The following is a 19594-nucleotide window of genomic DNA, read 5'->3' as shown; positions in this document are numbered from 1 at the left end:
GAAATCCTACCCGGCGAATTCATTATGGAATATGTGGGTGAGGTCATTGATACCGAGGAGTTTGAACGGCGACGCATCCTCTATTCCCAGGAAAAGAATCGCCATTACTATTTTATGGCGCTGCGCAGTGATGCCATTATTGATGCCACCATCAAGGGCAACATCTCGCGGTTCATCAACCACTCCTGTGATCCCAATGCCGAGACACAAAAATGGACGGTCAATGGTGAGCTGAGAATTGGTTTCTTCAGCCGTAAATCGATTATGCCGGGTGAGGAGATCACCTTCGATTATCAGTATCAACGTTATGGCCGGGAGGCCCAACGTTGCTATTGTGAATCGGCAAATTGTCGTGGTTGGATTGGCCAGGAACCCACATCCGATGAAGGTGAACAAATCGACGATGAGGAGGAGGATGAAGATGACACCGACGAGGAGGAAGAAGATGAAGAGGCGACTAGAAATCTCCTCGAAGACGACGAAGATGACAGTGATGCAAGTGAGGTGTACAATGCCGAAGAGGTGCAAAAGAAATTGGAAATGGCTGCAGCCCAGGCGGAGGTTGAATTGGCGCCAATACCCATCGGAGACAAGGAGGCCAAACAACTATCCCCTCAGGACAAGCAACACAAGGAACAGGGCACTGTGGCCAGCAAATCTCCGGAGGAAGAGGATTCCAAGAGTAAATTTAAAAAGCTTCTTTCAAAAATGGCCGAAAAGGTAGCAGCCAAAAATAAACAAACAAAACGAGAAGAGAAGCGACAGAGGCGCAAAAAGAAATCCAAAGAATCGTCTGCCTCCTTGGAGATGGCCACAAAACAACGATCTTTGGAAGATCCTGACATCGAGGATGAGGTACAATTCCTCAGTCGCTGTGGTCTGAAGACACAAGCCGATACCTTACGTCTGTCACGACTCATGGTTCGGGCCAAACTAACCCAGACTCGTCTTCACCTTTTGGATATTTTACGCAGAGGTGAATTACCTTGTCGTCGGTTATTCCTGGACTATCATGGTCTGCGTCTACTACACGGGTGGATGAGTGAAGATGCGGGTAATATGGAAATTCGTATGACATTGTTGCAGACACTGGAGCTGCTGCCAATTGCCAATAAGACCATCCTGACCGATAGTAAAGTTATGCAGGTGGTACGTAATTGGTGTGGTTCGACAGCAACGGCAGCTGCAACAACAACACCAACGACATCGAATCTATCGCCCAATGAAGATTCTTTGGGAAGTGGTAGTAACTCCCAAGATGTCCTCGCGTCTTCTCAAACTAATGAAGACCCTCATCAGCCGCCAATTAATTGTGATGAACTACAAAAGTTGGCCCAGAAATTAATCCAAACCTGGGAAAGTTTACCGGAAATATTCCGCATACCCAAGAAAGAACGCATCGAACAAATGAAAGAACACGAACGTGAAGCAGATCGTCAATATGCCGAAAATGAAGGACAAAATCGCACCGATCATGATCAGTATCGTAATGATCGTTTTGGTAGACGTTTTGCCAGCACAACGTCCCGCTTTGGTCGGCCACACAATTCGGCGAAATTAATGCAACAACCGAACAATGGGGGTTTGGGAAATACCGGCCCGGTGGCACGAACCGCCAACCCCACAACTGCAACAACCGATACCACCAAGAATCTCTCAAAAACCCAACGGCGTGAAATGTTTGCCGCCAAGGTGGCCCGCGATGAGGCTGAAAAACGCATGGCCGAGGAGAGACGGGAGTTCGAAACGAAATGTCGTTTCTTTGGTTTAGATCCAAAGAAAACGCGGCCACAAGAGGTGCCATTTTGTGTTAATCCAGCAACGGGTCAATGGTTCTCGGTTGAGCGAAAGCCCATTGCAACACCACCCAGTTATGCCCATGTCCAGGTACCCGTCAAACCTAAATCCACAAATCCCGATGATTATCAGCTGCCAAGTGTTTGCAGCACCCTACCGCCCGAATGGAAATATGCCATAACACCAATGGGACAAATATACTACTACCATGTACAGTATCGCGTGCCACAATGGGAGCCACCTAGCCAGGCACAATTGCTGCACAGTAGTCGCCAACACAGTGCGGATGCCGGCAACGACGATTCGGGTAATGAGCTTTCGACGGCCAATGACGACAGCAGTGGTGACGATGATGATGAAATACTAATCGGAATGAATGCCGAACAATTGAAGGCCTACATCGATCGCAAGGTGGAGCTGAGAAGGCAAAAACGTTATCAACGTTTGGTCGATGAAAGGTCGATAAGTGTAAGTACTTTTTTTTTTTGTGAATTTTTGAGGACCTATACAAGGCGTGGATTTTTAAGGAATATTTTTTTGACGACCCATACAAGGCTTGATTTTTTAAGGAATATTTTTTGAGGTCTTATACAAGGCGTGGTTTTTTAAGGAATATTTTTTGAGGTCTTATACAAGGCGTGGTTTTTTAAGGAATATTTTTTGAGGTCTTATACAAGGCGTGGTTTTTTAAGGAATATTTTTTGAGGTCTTATACAAGGCGTGGTTTTTTAAGGAATATTTTTTGAGGTCTTATACAAGGCGTGGTTTTTAAGGAATATTTTTTGAGGTCTTATACAAGGCGTGGTTTTTTAAGGAATATTTTTTGAGGTCTTATACAAGGCGTGGTTTTTTAAGGAATATTTTTTGAGGTCTTATACAAGGCGTGGTTTTTTTAAGGAATATTTTTTGAGGTCTTATACAAGGCGTGGTTTTTTAAGGAATATTTTTTGAGGTCTTATACAAGGCGTGGTTTTTTAAGGAATATTTTTTGAGGTCTTATACAAGGCGTGGTTTTTTAAGGAATATTTTTTGGGGTCTTATACAAGGCGTGGTTTTTTAAGAAATATTTTTTGGGGTCTTATACAAGGCGTGGTTTTTTAAGGAATATTTTTTGAGGTCTTATACAAGGCGTGGTTTTTTAAGGAATATTTTTTGAGGTCTTATACAAGGCGTGGTTTTTTAAGGAATATTTTTTGAGGTCTTATACAAGGCGTGGTTTTTTTATTTTTTTGAGGTTTTATACAAGGCGTGGTTTTTTAAGGAATATTTTTTTGAGGTTTTATACAAGGCGTGGTTTTTTAAGGAATATTTTTTTGAGGTTTTATACAAGGCGTGGTTTTTTAAGGAATATTTTTTTGAGGTTTTATACAAGGCGTGGTTTTTTAAGGAATATTTTTTGAGGTCTTATACAAGGCCTGGTTTTTTAAGGAATATTTTTTGAGGTCTTATACAAGGCCTGGTTTTTTAAGGCATATTTTTTGAGGTCTTATACAAGGCCTGGTTTTTTAAGGCATATTTTTTGAGGTCTTATACAAGGCGTGATTTTTTTTAATTTTTATTTTTTTATTCCCATTCCCTCCCCGCGCAATTACAGCCACGCCGTGAAGAAGATCGCATCTACAATCAATTGGAAGTACGTAAGTATAAGGAAAACAAAGAAAAGATTCGCAAACGTAAAGAAGAAATACGACGACGAAGAGCTGAAGCCCTTCGCCAGTCAGCATTAAATATGAGTACCCTGGGTAGTTTAACAACAACAGCAACAACATCCGAAAGTGATAAAATAAAATTTGAACAGGATGCGGATAATACGGAAGGTGTTTTACCCATACAAGATTATTTACTATCATCCGATGAAGATGATGATCTAAAGGAGGAAATTAATAGTCCGCTAATTGATAAAATTGTTGAAGGTGATAAAATTGTCGATGAATTGGATGCATTGACCACGAAGCGGCAATTGAAAAGACCCCTGCCATCACATCGTGATTTCAATGAACAATGGAGTAGCAGCAGTTCAAGTTCAATGGCGGCTGCAGCAGCAGCTGGTCTTAATGACCGGCAGGAATATAAAAAACGTAAATTGGAAAAGAAAGATAAAAGGTAAGTGAGCAAAAAGAGAAGAACAAAAAATTTCGTTTTTTTTTACAAATGATTTTAAACAGTTGCCATTTTTTCATATTTATTTTTAATTTTCATATTTATTTAAACATTTTGTTCGGTTTTTTTTTTTTTTGGGTAATAGATGGGATTTTCAAAAAATGTAAGAAGCCCTGGTGAACATCTCAAAAAATGAAATGAAAAATAAAAAAAAATTACTAGAAAATGGGTAATTATAAGACGGTGATAACACAAGCGCTATCACTGCAAAAAAGTTCAGGAATGATGATGATGATGTGCCCATTATTCAAGAAACCCCAGCAAATTCATTTTTTGGAAGAACATGAAGAGCCACAAATACATAAGAAATAGATGGGAATACACGTAGAAAGCAAAGCCTACACCACGAAAAGCATGTTACAAAGTAGATGGATAGACAACTGTCATCTTGGGGTAATGTTTTCAGAATTGTATTTATTATTGGGATGCTGTCGAAACAATGCTGACGAATAGTTGTTTTTTTTTTTCTTTTTTTTATAAATTTAATATGGGCTATTTCGAAACCATATTGAAAAATTCTTAGGTTGTAATAAGGTAAGACATTTATGAGACCGCTAGGTCCGTTGTGATCATCCACGAGAAGAAAAGAGATAAGGACAGATCTGTAGGGGAGAGAAGATTGGGGAGATAAAGGGAGATGAGAAGCTTACAGAAAGATATAAAAAATATGAGGTTGGAATAAGGTCGATGGCTATAGGAATCAGACAGAAGATGTGTTACGTGTCAAGGTTGTACTTCCCTAACCACTTTAGTGTCTAATTATGCTGTAGATTAGAGCAGGCTCGGTTGTTGAGAAGAAGCTAAGACTCGGTAGAAAATGTGCACCCACTAGTCTGTGCAGCCTGTAAGCCAGGGCTGGGCAGTGACACAGGAGATGCTCAATTGTCTCCATATCCTCCTCGTTAACGCAGAGTCTGCAGTAATCAATTGCATCAAGATCCCATTTACTAGTAAAAGCCCTGATATTGCAGTGACCAGTAATGATTCCTGTCATTAGACTTATTTTAGCTTTGCTCAGGTTCAACAGTGAGTGCGTTCTTTTGGTAGACAGAGTCGGCCAAATGGATCTTGACACGTTGCACCTAGGTCGTTGTGCCAAAATTCACAGGCTCTTTCGTCGAAGAAAGCCTCAAAGTTCCGGTATAAATGACATATAGGTGGTTTGGTTGAATCAACAGTTGTTAGATCTGTGGATTGAGATCCTCGTCTAGGTAGTTCGTCCACTCTTTCATTACCTAAGATGTCACAATGTCCTGGTACCCAACACAACCGTTAGCTGTAAGTAAGTTCTTCCAAAGCTGCTCTACACTTGAAGACGGCCTCAGATTTGATATAACAAGATTTGATGGCTTTAAGAGCCGCTTGCCTATCCACAAAGATAATCACCGGTCCAATGACCTCTGCATCCAGACTTTTTATCAATTCCGCTGCCTTCCAAATCGCGAAGATTTCAGCTTGGAAAACACTACAATTGCAATCCAGTTTGTAGGTTAACTCAAGGCCTAGCATTTCACAGTCGACGCCCGCCCCTGTACCTTCTTCCATCTTCGATCCGTCTGTATAGAAGGCCAGACCGACCAGAGGAGGGTTACTTCGGTTCCAGTCGTCTCTACTAGGAATAACGACATCTAAATTGTCAAATCTCAGGATTGGTGATATATAGTCCCTTAGATTAACGCGTTGGTCCAATGTCATTCCTGGCTCGTTCAAAATACAACCATGCCCAAAGTCACAATTTCGCCAGAGGTTTTGTTCACGCAGCCTTAGGGCGCTACGCGCGGCCTGATACATAATGCTGAGGCCCAGAGGCTTAAAGTTCTGCATTGCGTTCAGAGCTAAATGCTAACTAAAATCGAGGCGGCTCTTTGTACCTTACTGGATGTCGACTTGTGGCGCAAACAGTTCCACCAAACAAGAGAACCATAGGATAGGCCTTACCACGGTGTTATACAACCAGAATATAGTCGATGGTTTTAGCCCCCAACTTTTCCCAATGGAGTTCTTGCATGCATAGTTGTTGTTGACAGTCCAGGACAGTTGAACGTCCAGGATTGTTGCACTCCATCCAGTGTTGGTGGAACAAAAACGCCGAGCTTACGCTTCCTAGTGAACATTACCTGTTCCGTCTTTGATGGATTTACACCAAGGCCGTTTGCCATTTGCATAAACTTCGAGATTATTATTCCCGTCCCCCACACTTGAATTTATGATTCTGCAGTTTAGCATTTTATCTATGCAATATGTAAGGGTATCAGGATTGCCAACTTCTTTATGTGAGTGGTTTATGGATTCATGTTTAACGTTGTTAAAGGCTCCCTCTATATCTAGGAAGGCGTCCAGCGTAAAATTTGAATTTTCCATATTCCTCTCAATGTAGCCTACCACCTCGTGCACTGCAGATTCTACAGACTTGCTCTTTATGTATGCGTGTTTTATATAGGGGATATTAAGACCAATATTGAAATATTTAAAAAGTGTCAGTCAGTGTTGCCCAGCCCATGGTTTGCGTAGGTCGACGGAATTACTACACACTGGTTTTATATTCGATTTATATAATGTATTGAGGTATCAGAAAAGGTTACTCTATAGAAATATGTTTTTTTTTATAATTGAAGCAATCCACTATTTTTTAAACAAATCAAGATTGAATATAATATATATATATAAAACTACAACCCTGTACATAAATTTAAGAATATTATCGATCCTTTAAGAAAATTTTCGATAACGATAAAAATATTTTGTAACCTAAAAAAGGGTATAAAAGGGCGAAGAAGGTTGATTTTTCATCGATTTCTTCTTGCGAACAACATGAATTGTCCTTGACAACCTCGGCTTGTTACAAACGTATGAATTCGAATCTGACCATCGAGCAGTCGAGATATGCCTGAGGACTAGTGACATCCAACAAGAACAATACGAAGATACAAGAGGCAACTGCTGGAAGGCTTAGTACAGTACGCTCTTCCCACTGACAGAAATGTCACAAAGAGCGAAGTGGATGAATGCGTAAATGGACTCAGTACTCTATTCAGACGAGCCATAGAGGACAACGTGTCAAGGCAAACCACAAGGAGAAAATTCCTTGGCGACCTACCACCCAACATCCTAAGATTCATCGCTGAGCGGAAAAGGCTCCGGGACACGCTGAGAAGAACTGCAGATCCTGATCGTCATCCCATCCTCAAAGCGGACATCAGGAACTTTAGCGTTATAATAAAGCAACTTATTTTCATACATGAGAAGGACGGCTTTAAAGGCTACTTGGAGAATATTGAAGTTAAATCCACAACCTACGGGAAAGTAAAGAGAGCTGCTGACCTATCATTTAGGCAGCCCATCAAAGGCATTCAAGATCTGAATGGAAGAATAGGCGGAAGAATGGCCACATGGCGGATATTCATCAAACGGAGTGCAAAATGGATACACCATTGGCAATCACACACCAATTGTCAACTTCAACAGCGAGCTCAAAGCGGATGCGACTGCACTAAGCAATGAAGCTCAATTGGAAGAAAACGGCTTTGTATACCCAGCCATGGTCGGATCCGCCATAGTCCGGCGAGCACCGAAAAATCCTACGGAATCGACAAGGTCCCCTACATCGCTTTAAAGAAAACTGCAGAAAAAGGATCCCTGCTTGGACCAGTTCTGTACAACTTGTTCATCTGTGACATACCAGGACCACCTAAAGGAGCAATGATGCTAACGTATGCTGATGATGTGCTACTGGCATTGCAAGGACGCTTTGGAAGCACCGTGGAAAGAAGGCTGAACGAGTACATGGAAACACTTCATAACTATTTCAACCAATGGGGTCTCAATGTTGGAAAATGTGCATCTGTGGTCTTTAAGGGCAAACCCAAATCAACAGCGAGGAGCATCCAAAACATTAATCGGAGTTTCCGACAGGATGAAGTATCTCGGAATCATCCTGCACGACCGCTTTAACTTCTGCTGCCACTTGGATTATGTGCTGTCAAAGGCAAATAAGATGAACTTCGCCTACAAAAGGCTTTTCCGTATGCGTACATTAGTAATGAACTTCTTACTAATGTACAAGCAAGTAATCCGGCCTATCTTCACCTACTCTTTTGCTGCTTGGGCAGACATATCGTCAGCTGAAATAGAAAGAATTAGAGCATGGGAAAAAAGAATATTGGCAGCATGCGTGGAAATGAGGCCAACAAAGACAGCAACGGAATCAATAGACGCCCGCCAAACCAGAACGTCTACAATACCATCGATTTCAACCGGATCGATGTCTGCATGATGAGGAATGCGATCAACTTCTTGGAAAGGAGCCAACTTGTGGAGAATAGGATCAATTCCTGGAGTACAACGAGGAACTCCCCGCCATCCTTAGAAGAAAACACATGACGCCTACAGCATTGCTTAAGTTGCAAGGTGAAGGAATTCTGTATGAAGATTGCCAGCTGATGTATTACCATCGAAGGAACCACTGTTTTTACGCTGATGTTAAGCCTGTGTACAGTTTATGTATGCAAATGGTTTTAGAAATTCGTACTTATGTGTATGAAAAGTACTTAATGGTACAAAATTTGGTATTATTTGCATTTATTTGAGAGATGGAATCTTGAAAATAGGAATTAGGATTACTATTGGAGTACAGGATTACGGTAGTTTTAAAAATTCTTACTTATGTGTACGAAAAGCTCTAAATGGTACTAAATTTCGAACAAGTTGGTGGATGTAGGTGAACAGATAGGAGTCTGGAGTCTTGAAATTTGAAATTAAAATGACAGTTGGAGTGTAGAATTGTGGTAGTTTAGGAAAATCGTACTTATGGTTTGCGAAAGTACTAAATGACAATAACTTTAGAACAATTTGTATTCTGGGTGAACGGATAGACATGAAAACATAAAATTTTGAATTACGATTACTGTTGACGATTGAGCTATAAAATATAACTTTTAAAATTCGTATTTATGTGTACGAAAAATACTAAACCCAAAACCTAAACCTAAAATTTAGAATAATAGTTGATGTTGGAGTGTAGAATTGAGACATGAAAATCTAGTACTTTTTTGTACTAAAAGGTACTATATTTGTTACAACTTTATTATGTGTGTGAATGGATAAAGCTGGACTCCAGAATTTTTTTTAATTATTGGTTTTTAAAATTATTGTTGGAGTGTAGAATTTAGATATGGAAATAGTTTAGAAATTTTATAATTATTTGGTACAATTTGGACTTTGGTGGAATTAAGATTACTGTTAGAGTGAAGTATTGATGTGTTTTAGAAATTAGTACTTATGTGTATGAAAAAGTACACAATTTGGTACAATTTGGATTTGAATGAATGGATAGAGCTGAAATCCTGAGATTTGAAATTTATATTACTGTTGAATAGTAGGATTGAACTATGGCGACAGATTGGGAAATTTCAATTTTTTTGTGTGTACGAATAATACTAAATGTACTATTCCCCTTTTGCGCATACGAAGCAGCGGGCACTTTGTTAATATATTTTATAAAAAAAAATAAATAAATTATAAAATAATTGTTTTTCATCTCATCTCTCTCTGCTTTTACAGAAAACCCAAGGAACAGGATGCCAAATATCGCCGCAACAAGGAAAAGTTTCGCTGTGAAATTGCCGGGATTATTGTACATCATTTGAAACCATATCGTCGTGATACATGTACTGTGGGCCGTATAACATCCAATGAGGATTTCAATCATTTGGCACGCAAGGTAAAATTATTTGCATTTACATTTTATTATGGCCATAATCGAAATACAAATGTTTTATTTTCCATTTTTTTTTTCAGTTAACCCACTTTGTAATGATCAAAGAATTGAAATACTGTGAATCGGTGGGCCAGACATTGGTCGTTACCGAATCGGTTAAAAATAAATCACGTGAATTTATCAAGAAATATATGGCCAAATATGGTGAGGTGTATATTAAACCGGCAAATGATCCTGAATTTAAAGATATACCCTTTACAATTTAAGAAGATGTGTGTTTTTTTGTTTAATTTTTTATTATAAATATTAGATTTGTTAGAATTTTATGAATATTCTCTCTTTTCCCTCTTTTTTACTTTTTCATTCAATTGTTTTTTTTTATTGATTGACATTTGTATAAAAATGTATCCTTTTCTATGCATTTCGTTTAAGTCATGAAAACGAATTCACTGCAATCATCAAGAAAATCCCACAATATTTATGAGAATGAATTAAAAAATAAATAAAGAGAAAATACAATAATTATTAAGAAAGGTAGCTTAAGAAATATTGAAATTAAAAAAAGAAAATTCATTTCATTGAAATAAAAAATAAAGAAAATATATTTTTATAAATATTTCTTCTAGAACCCACATATTTAAATCACAACCTCATGCCATTGATTTGATTTACAACAAATATTACGTTATAATCATTAATATTGTAAAGCATACTTTTAGGCGCTACGTTGAAATCTGTACACTACATTTGATTTGTTTTAACAAAAAAATTAAATAAAACGCCTAAAAATATGATTTATTTTGCTCTAAGTAACAACAAAAGACAAACAAAGAAACAATCTGGCAATATTATTTGTAACAACCACCACATTATATTCTGAATCCAAACGAAATTGCCATCATTTTATTTTTTTGTGGTTAACAGGCCACCAGAATCGCAGCACAGCTATATTTTGACTGAGAGTAAATTTCAAATGGAAATATCTCCACAATGGCTGGGGCAATTTTTATGAAACTTTCATCAATGGTTAGCGGAAATTGTCTGGTTTTTGTCTGATTCAAAAAATGATGCTCTAAGACACCACATAACTAGAACTTTTCTAAATCGGCAAATTGTCTGCTAAAACGGATTTGGTCCAAAGAAACATGAGTTCTAAAGCCAATATTTCAATGAGGCACATTTCTGCCGTAGCAAAACCCCAATTGCCACAAGGCTAAGGGTAAAAAAATCAAGAGCGTTTTTCTCTGCTCAATCTGGTTTTGCATCTCTAAATCACAGATATCAAAATTAATCCAAGTTCACAGGATAAATACACACGAATGAATAAACGACAAATTTTGTTTATTCCAATTTCTTATTGGAAAAAATGTATGATTTTATTACAAAAAATGCAGAATATCGCAACAAAAAAACTTTTCGCTTGCTTAACCACAAATGAAAGTCTCGAAAAGGGCGGGGGCAATAAATTATTTTCTGTACGTTTGGTTTTGTTTTTTTTGAGTTGGAAATGAAAATGGGAAACACATTAAGAAAAAAAACACTACTCCGTTAATATATAAATATTTAAGTTTTCCTATATAAATATAAATAGGAGTGAGTCAGCACAGTTTATTTCTTCTGTTCCTCGGTATTACTAAGTTCAGCAGGATGGGCACGATTGGGATCATCTGGCTTCATGGCGGGGAACAATAGGACCTCCTAAGAATGTTAAAATAAATTAATAAAATAAATCAATTTCAATTCTCCTCATCTACGATCTTACCTTAATATTATTGGAATCTGTGAGGAACATTGTTAATCTGTCAATACCCAGACCCCAACCACCAGTTGGTGGTAGACCATATTCCAAGGCGGTACAGAAGTTTTCATCTACCAATTGGGCTTCATCATCACCGGCTGCCTTATCACTGGCCTGCTGTTCGAAACGTTCCCTCTGGACAACGGGATCGTTCAATTCCGTATAGGCATTACAAATTTCCTTCTTCATGACAAACAATTCAAAACGTTCCGTTAGACCTGGTTCGGTGCGATGGTATTTCGCCAAGGGTGACATAATTTGTGGATGCTCACAAATGAAGGTGGGATTGATGCAGGTCTCTTCAATAAATTCGCCCACCAATTTGTCCAACAGACGAGCCGTAGTTCTGGGTGCGGGACACTCTACATTATGTTTGACACACAATGCCGATAGAAAATCATTTGTCTCCTTGGTATTCAGCGTTGTGGCTGGGGGGAATTTCACATTTAATTTCTCCTCCAGTGTCTTAATCATACTAACCCTACGGAAGGGTGGTGTAAAATCAATTTCCTCCTCGGGACCCTCAGGACCTTCGGGGTGATATTTAATTTTATAGGTTCCATGAATGGCCTTGACCATACCCGATACCATTTGCTCGGTTATTTCAATTAGATCATTATAATCAGCATAGGCCATATAGAATTCGCATGTGGTGAATTCGGGATTATGTGTCAAATCGATACCTTCGTTACGGAATTGACGACCAATCTCGTAGACACGATCCAAACCACCGACAATAAGCATTTTGTGATATAACTCGGGAGCAATGCGCATATACAAATCCATGTTTAAATCATTGTGATGTGTAATGAAGGGTTTGGCAGTGGCACCACCGGCAATCATGTTCATCATGGGCGTTTCAATTTCCAAGAAACCCATGCGATCTAAGAATTGACGGACATAGGAAATGATCTGCAATAGTTTTGGTGCAAACCGGTTAGGGTTTTTGATTTTTCAAATAAAAAATTAAAATATTATTCTTACCTTGGCACGAATTTGGAAAATTTCGCGAACACGATTGTTCAAAATCAAATCCAAATATCTTTGACGATAACGGGTTTCCTTGTCTTTCAAGCCAAAATGTAAATGGGGTAACATGTGCAGACAGGGAGACAAAAGTGTGATCTAAAAAAAAAGAAAAATAAATCAGAAAATATTTATGAAAAAGTCTAAGAAATCAACGCTTATGGGAATAGGAACATTTATCGATAACTATTGACACATTTTTGATATTCCGTAACAAAGTTTGACGACGACGATGTCGAAGATTCTTCGTCATTAGTTTTGTTGACGAATGAAGTGTTTGAACAAAATTGTTTAAAGAATTTAAACAAAAAATATGTCCGGTCAAGAAGTGGATACGTCATCCTCGACTCTATTCAATAAGTTTTGGAACATTTCGTGTAAATAAAAATATGTGATAGGATCCGTATATAAATCTGGCCAATATGAATTGCGCTCGTCTTGTGCCAAAAAAAGTTTCGTCCCATTCGGATCATAAAGGTAAACTGGAACTTTTTTAAAATAATATTTGGACGGAGGGACATGCATAAATGGACTCAAAAAGTAAATAAAATGAACAGCTGACTTTAATTTTAGAGATGTGTTTTTTGTTTTATTGATATTAGCGATAAATAGTCGACATCGTCGCATAAGTGTTACAGAATACCAAATCAATGTCGAAGTGATGTCGATGCGTTGTTGTTGACAAAGAAACGTCGTCGACAACGACGACGACTTACGGAATAGGGGTGAATATTTTTTAAAAATCTTAAAATTTGTAGATAAATATTTTTATAAAAAAATATTTAAAAAAAAAATATTTTTATAAAAAAAATATTTTTATAAAAAAAATATTTTTATAAAAAAAAATATTTTTATAAAAATTTTTTTTTTGAAAAAAAATTTAAAAAAGAATTGGTAGTTCTTATCAATTATTTTACAAGAATCAATAATGAGACCGATCGGATTTTTTTTAAATCAAACTTATGTTTGCAAGTCACTCCGAACAATACCGAATAACACGATCTGTAGTATCGCTAAAAATTCCCACTCACCTCTTTTGGTGCAATTGATAATTCGCCTTTTTTGGTCTTGACTGGAAAACCATTAATACCAATAATATCACCACGACGTATTTTACCAGTATCGACTTCAAATGATTGTTCATCTTTGTACAATTTGGCATTGGCCATAACTTGCAGTTTAACACCTTCACCACGCAAATCGTAAAAGATGAGTTTGGCGCCAGATTCACGAATGGCATGGACACGACCAGCAATACTATATCAACAACAAAACAAATTATCATTAAGAAAATCCATTGATTTCCATACCCTTTTTTTTTAATTCTCAAAACCTACCTCAACTGTTCATTTTCCAACATTTCACCTTCCTTGAGATTACCATATTTATTAATGTAATTTTCCAGTGATATACTAACATGGAACTTATGTGGATAGGGATGAGTATCGGGGGATTTTTTCAACTCATTTACTGCAGCCGAACGCAATTTGAAATATTCATTTGGTGAAATTTCCTCATCTAGGGCCGATGAGGGTTTCTTTTTGCCTTCCGTGCTGCCGGCAGCGGGGGTAGTTGCTGCCTTGGAAGCTTCCTTTTCGGCCTTTTCTTTGGCTTTTTGTTCGGCCTTCAAGCGGCGTTTTAGTTCACTGTAATAGAAAAATGGTTAAAGTAATGACGTTATTTTTTAAATAAATATCACTCTTAATACAGTTTTGTCCTTTTGCTGGGCTGATGCAAAGCGGGCGTATTGTTAAAATAAAATGTACTGCTATTTGTAACACTGCGGGCAAGTGAAGTCAATTCACTTCTACGGCCAATTGTTCTCAGCAGAGATAACATATTTCCTAACTCGGACTTAGCACTTTATAATACTTGTTTTCTTTTTCTTTGTAAAAAAATTGTGTTATATCCCAAATTAATTCATTTCTCTGCCAACTACAAGAAAGAATTGCGTGTGGTCTTCATAACCTCAAATAAATTTTCGGCGAACTTATTCATGAACAATTTGACAACACATCAGCCCCACCAGCAGCAGTTGTCTTCCATTTCATTACGATTTCTGTGTGATTTCTTTACTCACTTTTTGGACAATTGTTCCGTTTCAGCCATGATAAAGTCGAAGTTTCAAAATATTTCCTTTTTGCAGTATATTATCCGGCAAATATGTTTTATTTAATTCTAAAATAAATTTAAAGCTTCGTGCTGCTTCTAGCAACAAACACACACAATCGTTTATGTCAAACGGGAAGATGAACATGCTGTCAGCCAGCCAGAAAACAAAACAGGGTGATTCAATGAGGTTATAACAAGGTGTGGTAGACAAGCAAGTTCTTATTAGACATATGCTGTGTGGTTGGTATTCATATATAACAGTTTAAGATGTTAATCGTATTTTTTCCATTGTTTTGTAAAATTTTAATAATTAAAAAAAACATGAAATCTCTGAAACGTATGGTTAATTCATGTAAATTGAGCATCTAATAAAGTCTAAAATGTATGGTTGGTTTGCACACTTCATTTGGTGGAGCGCTTTTTATTTTTATAGGTTATACTCTCTGGAAAAATGTGCTCCTCTCTAAAGAGATTCAAACAACTGTCAAAAAGTGTATTTTTAATTTTAGAGCAAATATAAACAAATTTTGCACATATAAAAAAAAATTGCTGCATAAGGAGCCTGGGTATTTAAAGAGTTGTAGTATTTTAAGGTATAGCGACTTTCCAATTCAATCTATGGAGGAATATCATTGTAAAATTATATTTTTTTTTCTATAAATACCTTTTGTAATTTTGAGAGTACTTCAAAGATAATGGAAATACAATATATTTAATATTTCTATTTTGATGGAGGATAAAAAAGGCATTTTAATTGAATAGTGGTATTTTGGTATCCAAAACAAAAGACAACATTGGAAGCTCCTCATAATAGTATTGTACAAATATGGATATCTTCAAAAATTTATGCCGAACATGTAATACACAACAAACAAATGTAATAAATGTTTTTGATTACGATAATGGTAAGGATACTACAACACCAACCATCATCAACATGTTGGAATATTGTACTGGTGTGGCGCCTAAAAATGAATCCAGGTATCCACCATATATTTGTTTTGCATGTATAAAAGAATTAGAAATTTCCTATCGTTTTTTGAAGAGATATAAACTAGCCGAAAAGGAATTTGATATTGCATATAGTATTCATGCAAAATTGATGGATGGAAAGCCGCCACAGGGAGAAACAACATGGCAAAGCATTACAACTGATATCTCAAAGGATACAATAATGGCCGAGGGAACAACACTTCATTTAACCGAAATACCTCCCGATACAACAAATGTAACAGTCAATAAAACTTCAGAAACAGAAAACGAATTGAATAATTTTGTTATTAAAAACGAAACGAAATCGCCATTGCCATGCACGGAATGCAAGAAAACATTTTTAACAAACAAAGCATTACAACTGCATTTGAAATTGTATCACAAAAAATTGCAAACACCTACTAAAACAACAACAACAGCAGGACCGTTTCAATGCACTATCTGCCACAAAACATTTTTAACCATCAAGGCATTAACATTACACTTGAAATTGTATCACAAAGAAAAATCGTCAGCACACACTTAGCTAGTAGTTAATTAATTTATTTTATTTTATAATGCATACTCCACTTCTTTTTTGCAAATAAAAAAATCACATTATTTCGCTAAGCAAAAACAATTTTTTCTGTTTTGATTTCGTTTAATCCTTATGCACTTTGGCGGCTCTAGGATCATCGGGACGCATAATAACATAGCCGTATTTATATTTACGGTTATCACCATCATGGCCGTAGTAGTTTGCCAAGCCAATACCAGCCAGGCCCAAGCCAATGATGGCTAAAACGGAACCACCAACAATATCGGGAATTTCATTCCACGCCTTCTTGATTAGGCCAACAGATTGGCGAGCAGCTGGAGCAGACATTGTGGTTTACTGAAATATACAATTAGTTTTGTGTTAAATATTCACGTTTTAATTAATTTTTGAGCAAAAAAGATCTACTCACAGACAGTTACACAACACGGCGGTATGAAACAAAACAGCTGGCCAGGGATTTGTAGGTCGAAATATGATTAATAGTAGAGTTATCTGGTTGCGAAATTCAAATCGAACACAAATAGTATTCCAAGAAAGGAACGACCGGAAATAGATCTATCTCATTAATCTACATTTTTTTACACATGTACTGTTAAAGCGGATTTGCATATAACATTTAATCATGATTAAAGACTTAATCTGGGTTTATTTTCTGAATCAGGCTGAATTTACAATGATTTGTCAAACAAATTTAAATCATTATGCGGCAGTGTTTATTTTAAATCATGTTCGGAATCATGATACTAATGAGATGCAACGCGGTTTTTGTATGAAAAAATACAACTCTCTCACAATGTACCAATATTTGCAACTGTTTTCATATGTTGTTTGTTTTTAAATTTAACGGTTGCCAAATACAAAAATGAAAGATAAAAGGAAAATTAAAACTATTTATTGAGTTTTTCGTTTTTATGTGTTCGTTTTTACTTTCCAAACGATCACAGCATAGTAAAAACGTTTCCATTGTTGTAATTATTTTTTTCATTATTTTCAAATTGCAAACAAATATTTTCGGTGCAAATTAATGCAAATTAATAATTTTATATGTATACTTACAAAGATCAGCTAATCGGCATTTAGATCATGATTAAAGGTATGTATTTCTGGATTTCGTTAATCGAGTCGATTTAAAATCGTATATGTAAATGTACTTTTATTTTATTTACATATCAAAATCGAACTCGTCGTGTGAGACATAAGAACATTGGAAACTCATCTTTTAAGATTTGCGCGGTGAAGGTGTTAAACTGCAAGTTATGGCCAATGCCAAATTGTAAAAAGATGAACAATCATTCGAAATCGATACTGGTAAAATACGTCGCCAGTCAAGATTAGAAAGGGCGAATTGTCAATTGCGCCAAAAGAGCTGAGTGGAAATTTAGAGTGATTTCCAAACATAAGTTTTATTTAAAAACTATTGGAGTGTGTCTCATTATTATTTTTTAAATATTTTTCCGATTCTTTAGGCGTATTTAAAATCATAAAAACTACCAATTCTTAGACATTCTTTTCTTAAATGATTTCTGAAGAAAATAACAATTCTCCGGCGAGAATTTGTTTAAAAAGTATTTTTTACAAAAATCATCAGTTATAATTTTTTTCTAAAAAAAAAAAATTAAATTAAATTTCTTTTCTAAAAATTGTAAGATTTTTTAAAAAAAAATATTAAAAAAATGAATAGTGCGACTTGATTATTTTAAAATACATTTTTCGAACAGAATTTCCTACTATAATCGCTGATTTCTTGGATTTTTTCATAAATATTTTCTAATTTATTTTTATACCCTCCACCGTAGTACGGAGGGTATATTAATTTTGTCATTCCGTTTGTAACTCACGAAATATGAATTTCCGACCCTATAAAGTATATATATTCTTGATCAGGGTAAAATTCTAAGACGATGTAGCGATGTCCGACCGTCTGTCTCTCCGACCGTCTGTTGTAATCACGCTATCTTCCGAAGGAATTGAGATAGGGTGCTGAAATTTTGCACAGGGTTGTCTTTTGTCTGCAGGCAGGTCAAGTTCGAAGATGGGATATATCGGTCCACGTTTAGGCATAGCTCCCATATAAGGGTACCCCCAATTTTCGGTATTTTGGGGTTCTTGAGCGCGTTTTCAACCGAATTAGCTGAAATTTGGTACATTAGGTTCATATTGGGTACTAAATGTCTCCACAAAAAATTATAAATATAGGTCTACTTTTTCTGGTAACCCCCATATAACGGTATCTCCTAATTTTCAGTATTTTGGGGGTTTTGGTCGTATTTTTCCACCGAATTGGCTGTAATTTAGTACTTTGAGTTCTTAATAAGTTTCAAATCACTCCGAAAAAATTATGAATATAGGTCAATTTTTTCTGGTAGACCCCATATGAGGGTACCCCCAATTTTAGGTATTTTTGGGGTTATTGACCGCGTTTGCCAACCGAATTCGCAGAAATTTGGTATATTGGGTTCTTATTGGGTACCAAATATCTCCACTAAAAATTATATATAAGTCCATTTTTTCTGGTAGCTCCCATATAAGGGTACCCCCAAATTTCGTCATTTTGAGGTTCTTGAGCGCGTTTTTCAACCGAAATCACTGAAATTTGGTATTTTCTGAAAACAAATCTCCCTACCAAAAATTATTAATAGTCAACCCCTTTTAGGCGTAGTCCCCATATAACACCATTTTTTATATTAATATAATTATCTGATTTTTCCGCGTTTTGGGTTTGGTTCTAATAGTACGTTTACATTTAACCGTTTAACCATTGTATATATGTAAAATAAATCCTCATAAAGTAGGTTAGGTTAATGTATATGCCGTTTAACACTCTGTTGTAATCATTTCACCTGCGAAGGATATCGAGATAAAAAACTAGAACCTACGGTTTGATAATGAACTATATGTGAACTATAGCCCGCATTTAGGCTTAGCCGTAGCCCCTGTGTGGGAGGTACCAGAAGCCATGGAACGATATTCCCCAAATTCGGACTTGAACTAAGTTTGGAAGACATAAGATGGGATGAAATCAAATTTTTCTGAAAGGGATTTGGTCCAAAGAAACATGGGGTCTAGAACCAATATTTCGATGAGGCAAATTTTCACCGTGTGAAAGTGTATACACACTAATTAGCCATAAGGATAAGGGTATAATTTTCTATTAAAAATTATTGTTTACATAATCGGTTTGTAGAAAAGTCGGTATAGGTCCATTTTTGGTATGTTCCCTATATTTTCATTTCAAGTTCCTGCCAGTATATCTATGGTGGAGGGTATGTGTCATTTACCATAGACAAATATTTTAAACCACGCACTAAAACAACATTTTATGCTATAAGACGTTATGAAAGGCATAGTCTAAACTTGCATTGAAACGCGCCAGAAATAGTACTAAATACAACAACCCTGTCGTTGATAAAATTTTGACATTTCTCTTTATTATTTAGCATTTTGTTTGAGTGTG

General features: G+C 36.5%; 3 protein-coding genes across 4 annotated transcripts in view; 1 reads left to right on the top strand and 2 right to left on the bottom strand.

Moving 5' to 3' along the window:
- LOC133322636 (CTD nuclear envelope phosphatase 1 homolog) overlaps positions 1 to 19594 on the top strand; it is an 85138-nt gene that overhangs the window by 15746 nt on the left and 49798 nt on the right. The gene's annotated exons all lie outside the window — the stretch shown is intronic.
- On the bottom strand, positions 11282 to 14606 carry LOC133322650 (lysine--tRNA ligase). The gene is made up of 6 exons (XM_061531613.1): positions 14578 to 14606; positions 13835 to 14143; positions 13529 to 13754; positions 12456 to 12596; positions 11436 to 12383; positions 11282 to 11371 (listed from the first exon to the last, which is right to left on the bottom strand). Exons 1-6 carry the CDS (start codon positions 14604 to 14606, stop codon positions 11282 to 11284), a joined length of 1743 nt encoding a protein of 580 aa, XP_061387597.1.
- Positions 16237 to 16482, bottom strand: LOC133322644 (uncharacterized). Its single transcript, XM_061531608.1, has one exon. The coding sequence runs from the start codon at positions 16465 to 16467 to the stop codon at positions 16243 to 16245; it is 225 nt and encodes a 74-aa protein (XP_061387592.1). The 5' UTR covers positions 16468 to 16482; the 3' UTR covers positions 16237 to 16242.

Source organism: Musca vetustissima, unplaced genomic scaffold, assembly GCF_032173495.1.
Source record: "Musca vetustissima isolate MV318-11 ecotype Yass unplaced genomic scaffold, APGP_CSIRO_Mvet_v1 utg13454, whole genome shotgun sequence".
Lineage (NCBI taxonomy): Eukaryota > Metazoa > Arthropoda > Insecta > Diptera > Muscidae > Musca > Musca vetustissima.
The sequence above is the reverse complement of the archived record's forward strand: the minus strand, read 5'-3'. Positions and strand labels throughout refer to the sequence as shown.

Coding starts and splice junctions, on each gene's coding strand:
- LOC133322644 (XM_061531608.1), bottom strand. CDS start 16,467: ATGTCTGCTCCAGCTGCTCGCCAATCTGTTGGCCTAATCAAGAAGGCG.
- LOC133322650 (XM_061531613.1), bottom strand. CDS start 14,606: ATGGCTGAAACGGAACAATTGTCCAAAAA. Junction 14,144..14,577: donor ACGGAACAATTGTCCAAAAA/GTGAGTAAAGAA, acceptor TTTCTATTACAG/TGAACTAAAACGCCGCTTGA. Junction 12,384..12,455: donor TTTTCCAAATTCGTGCCAAG/GTAAGAATAATA, acceptor AAACTATTGCAG/ATCATTTCCTATGTCCGTCA.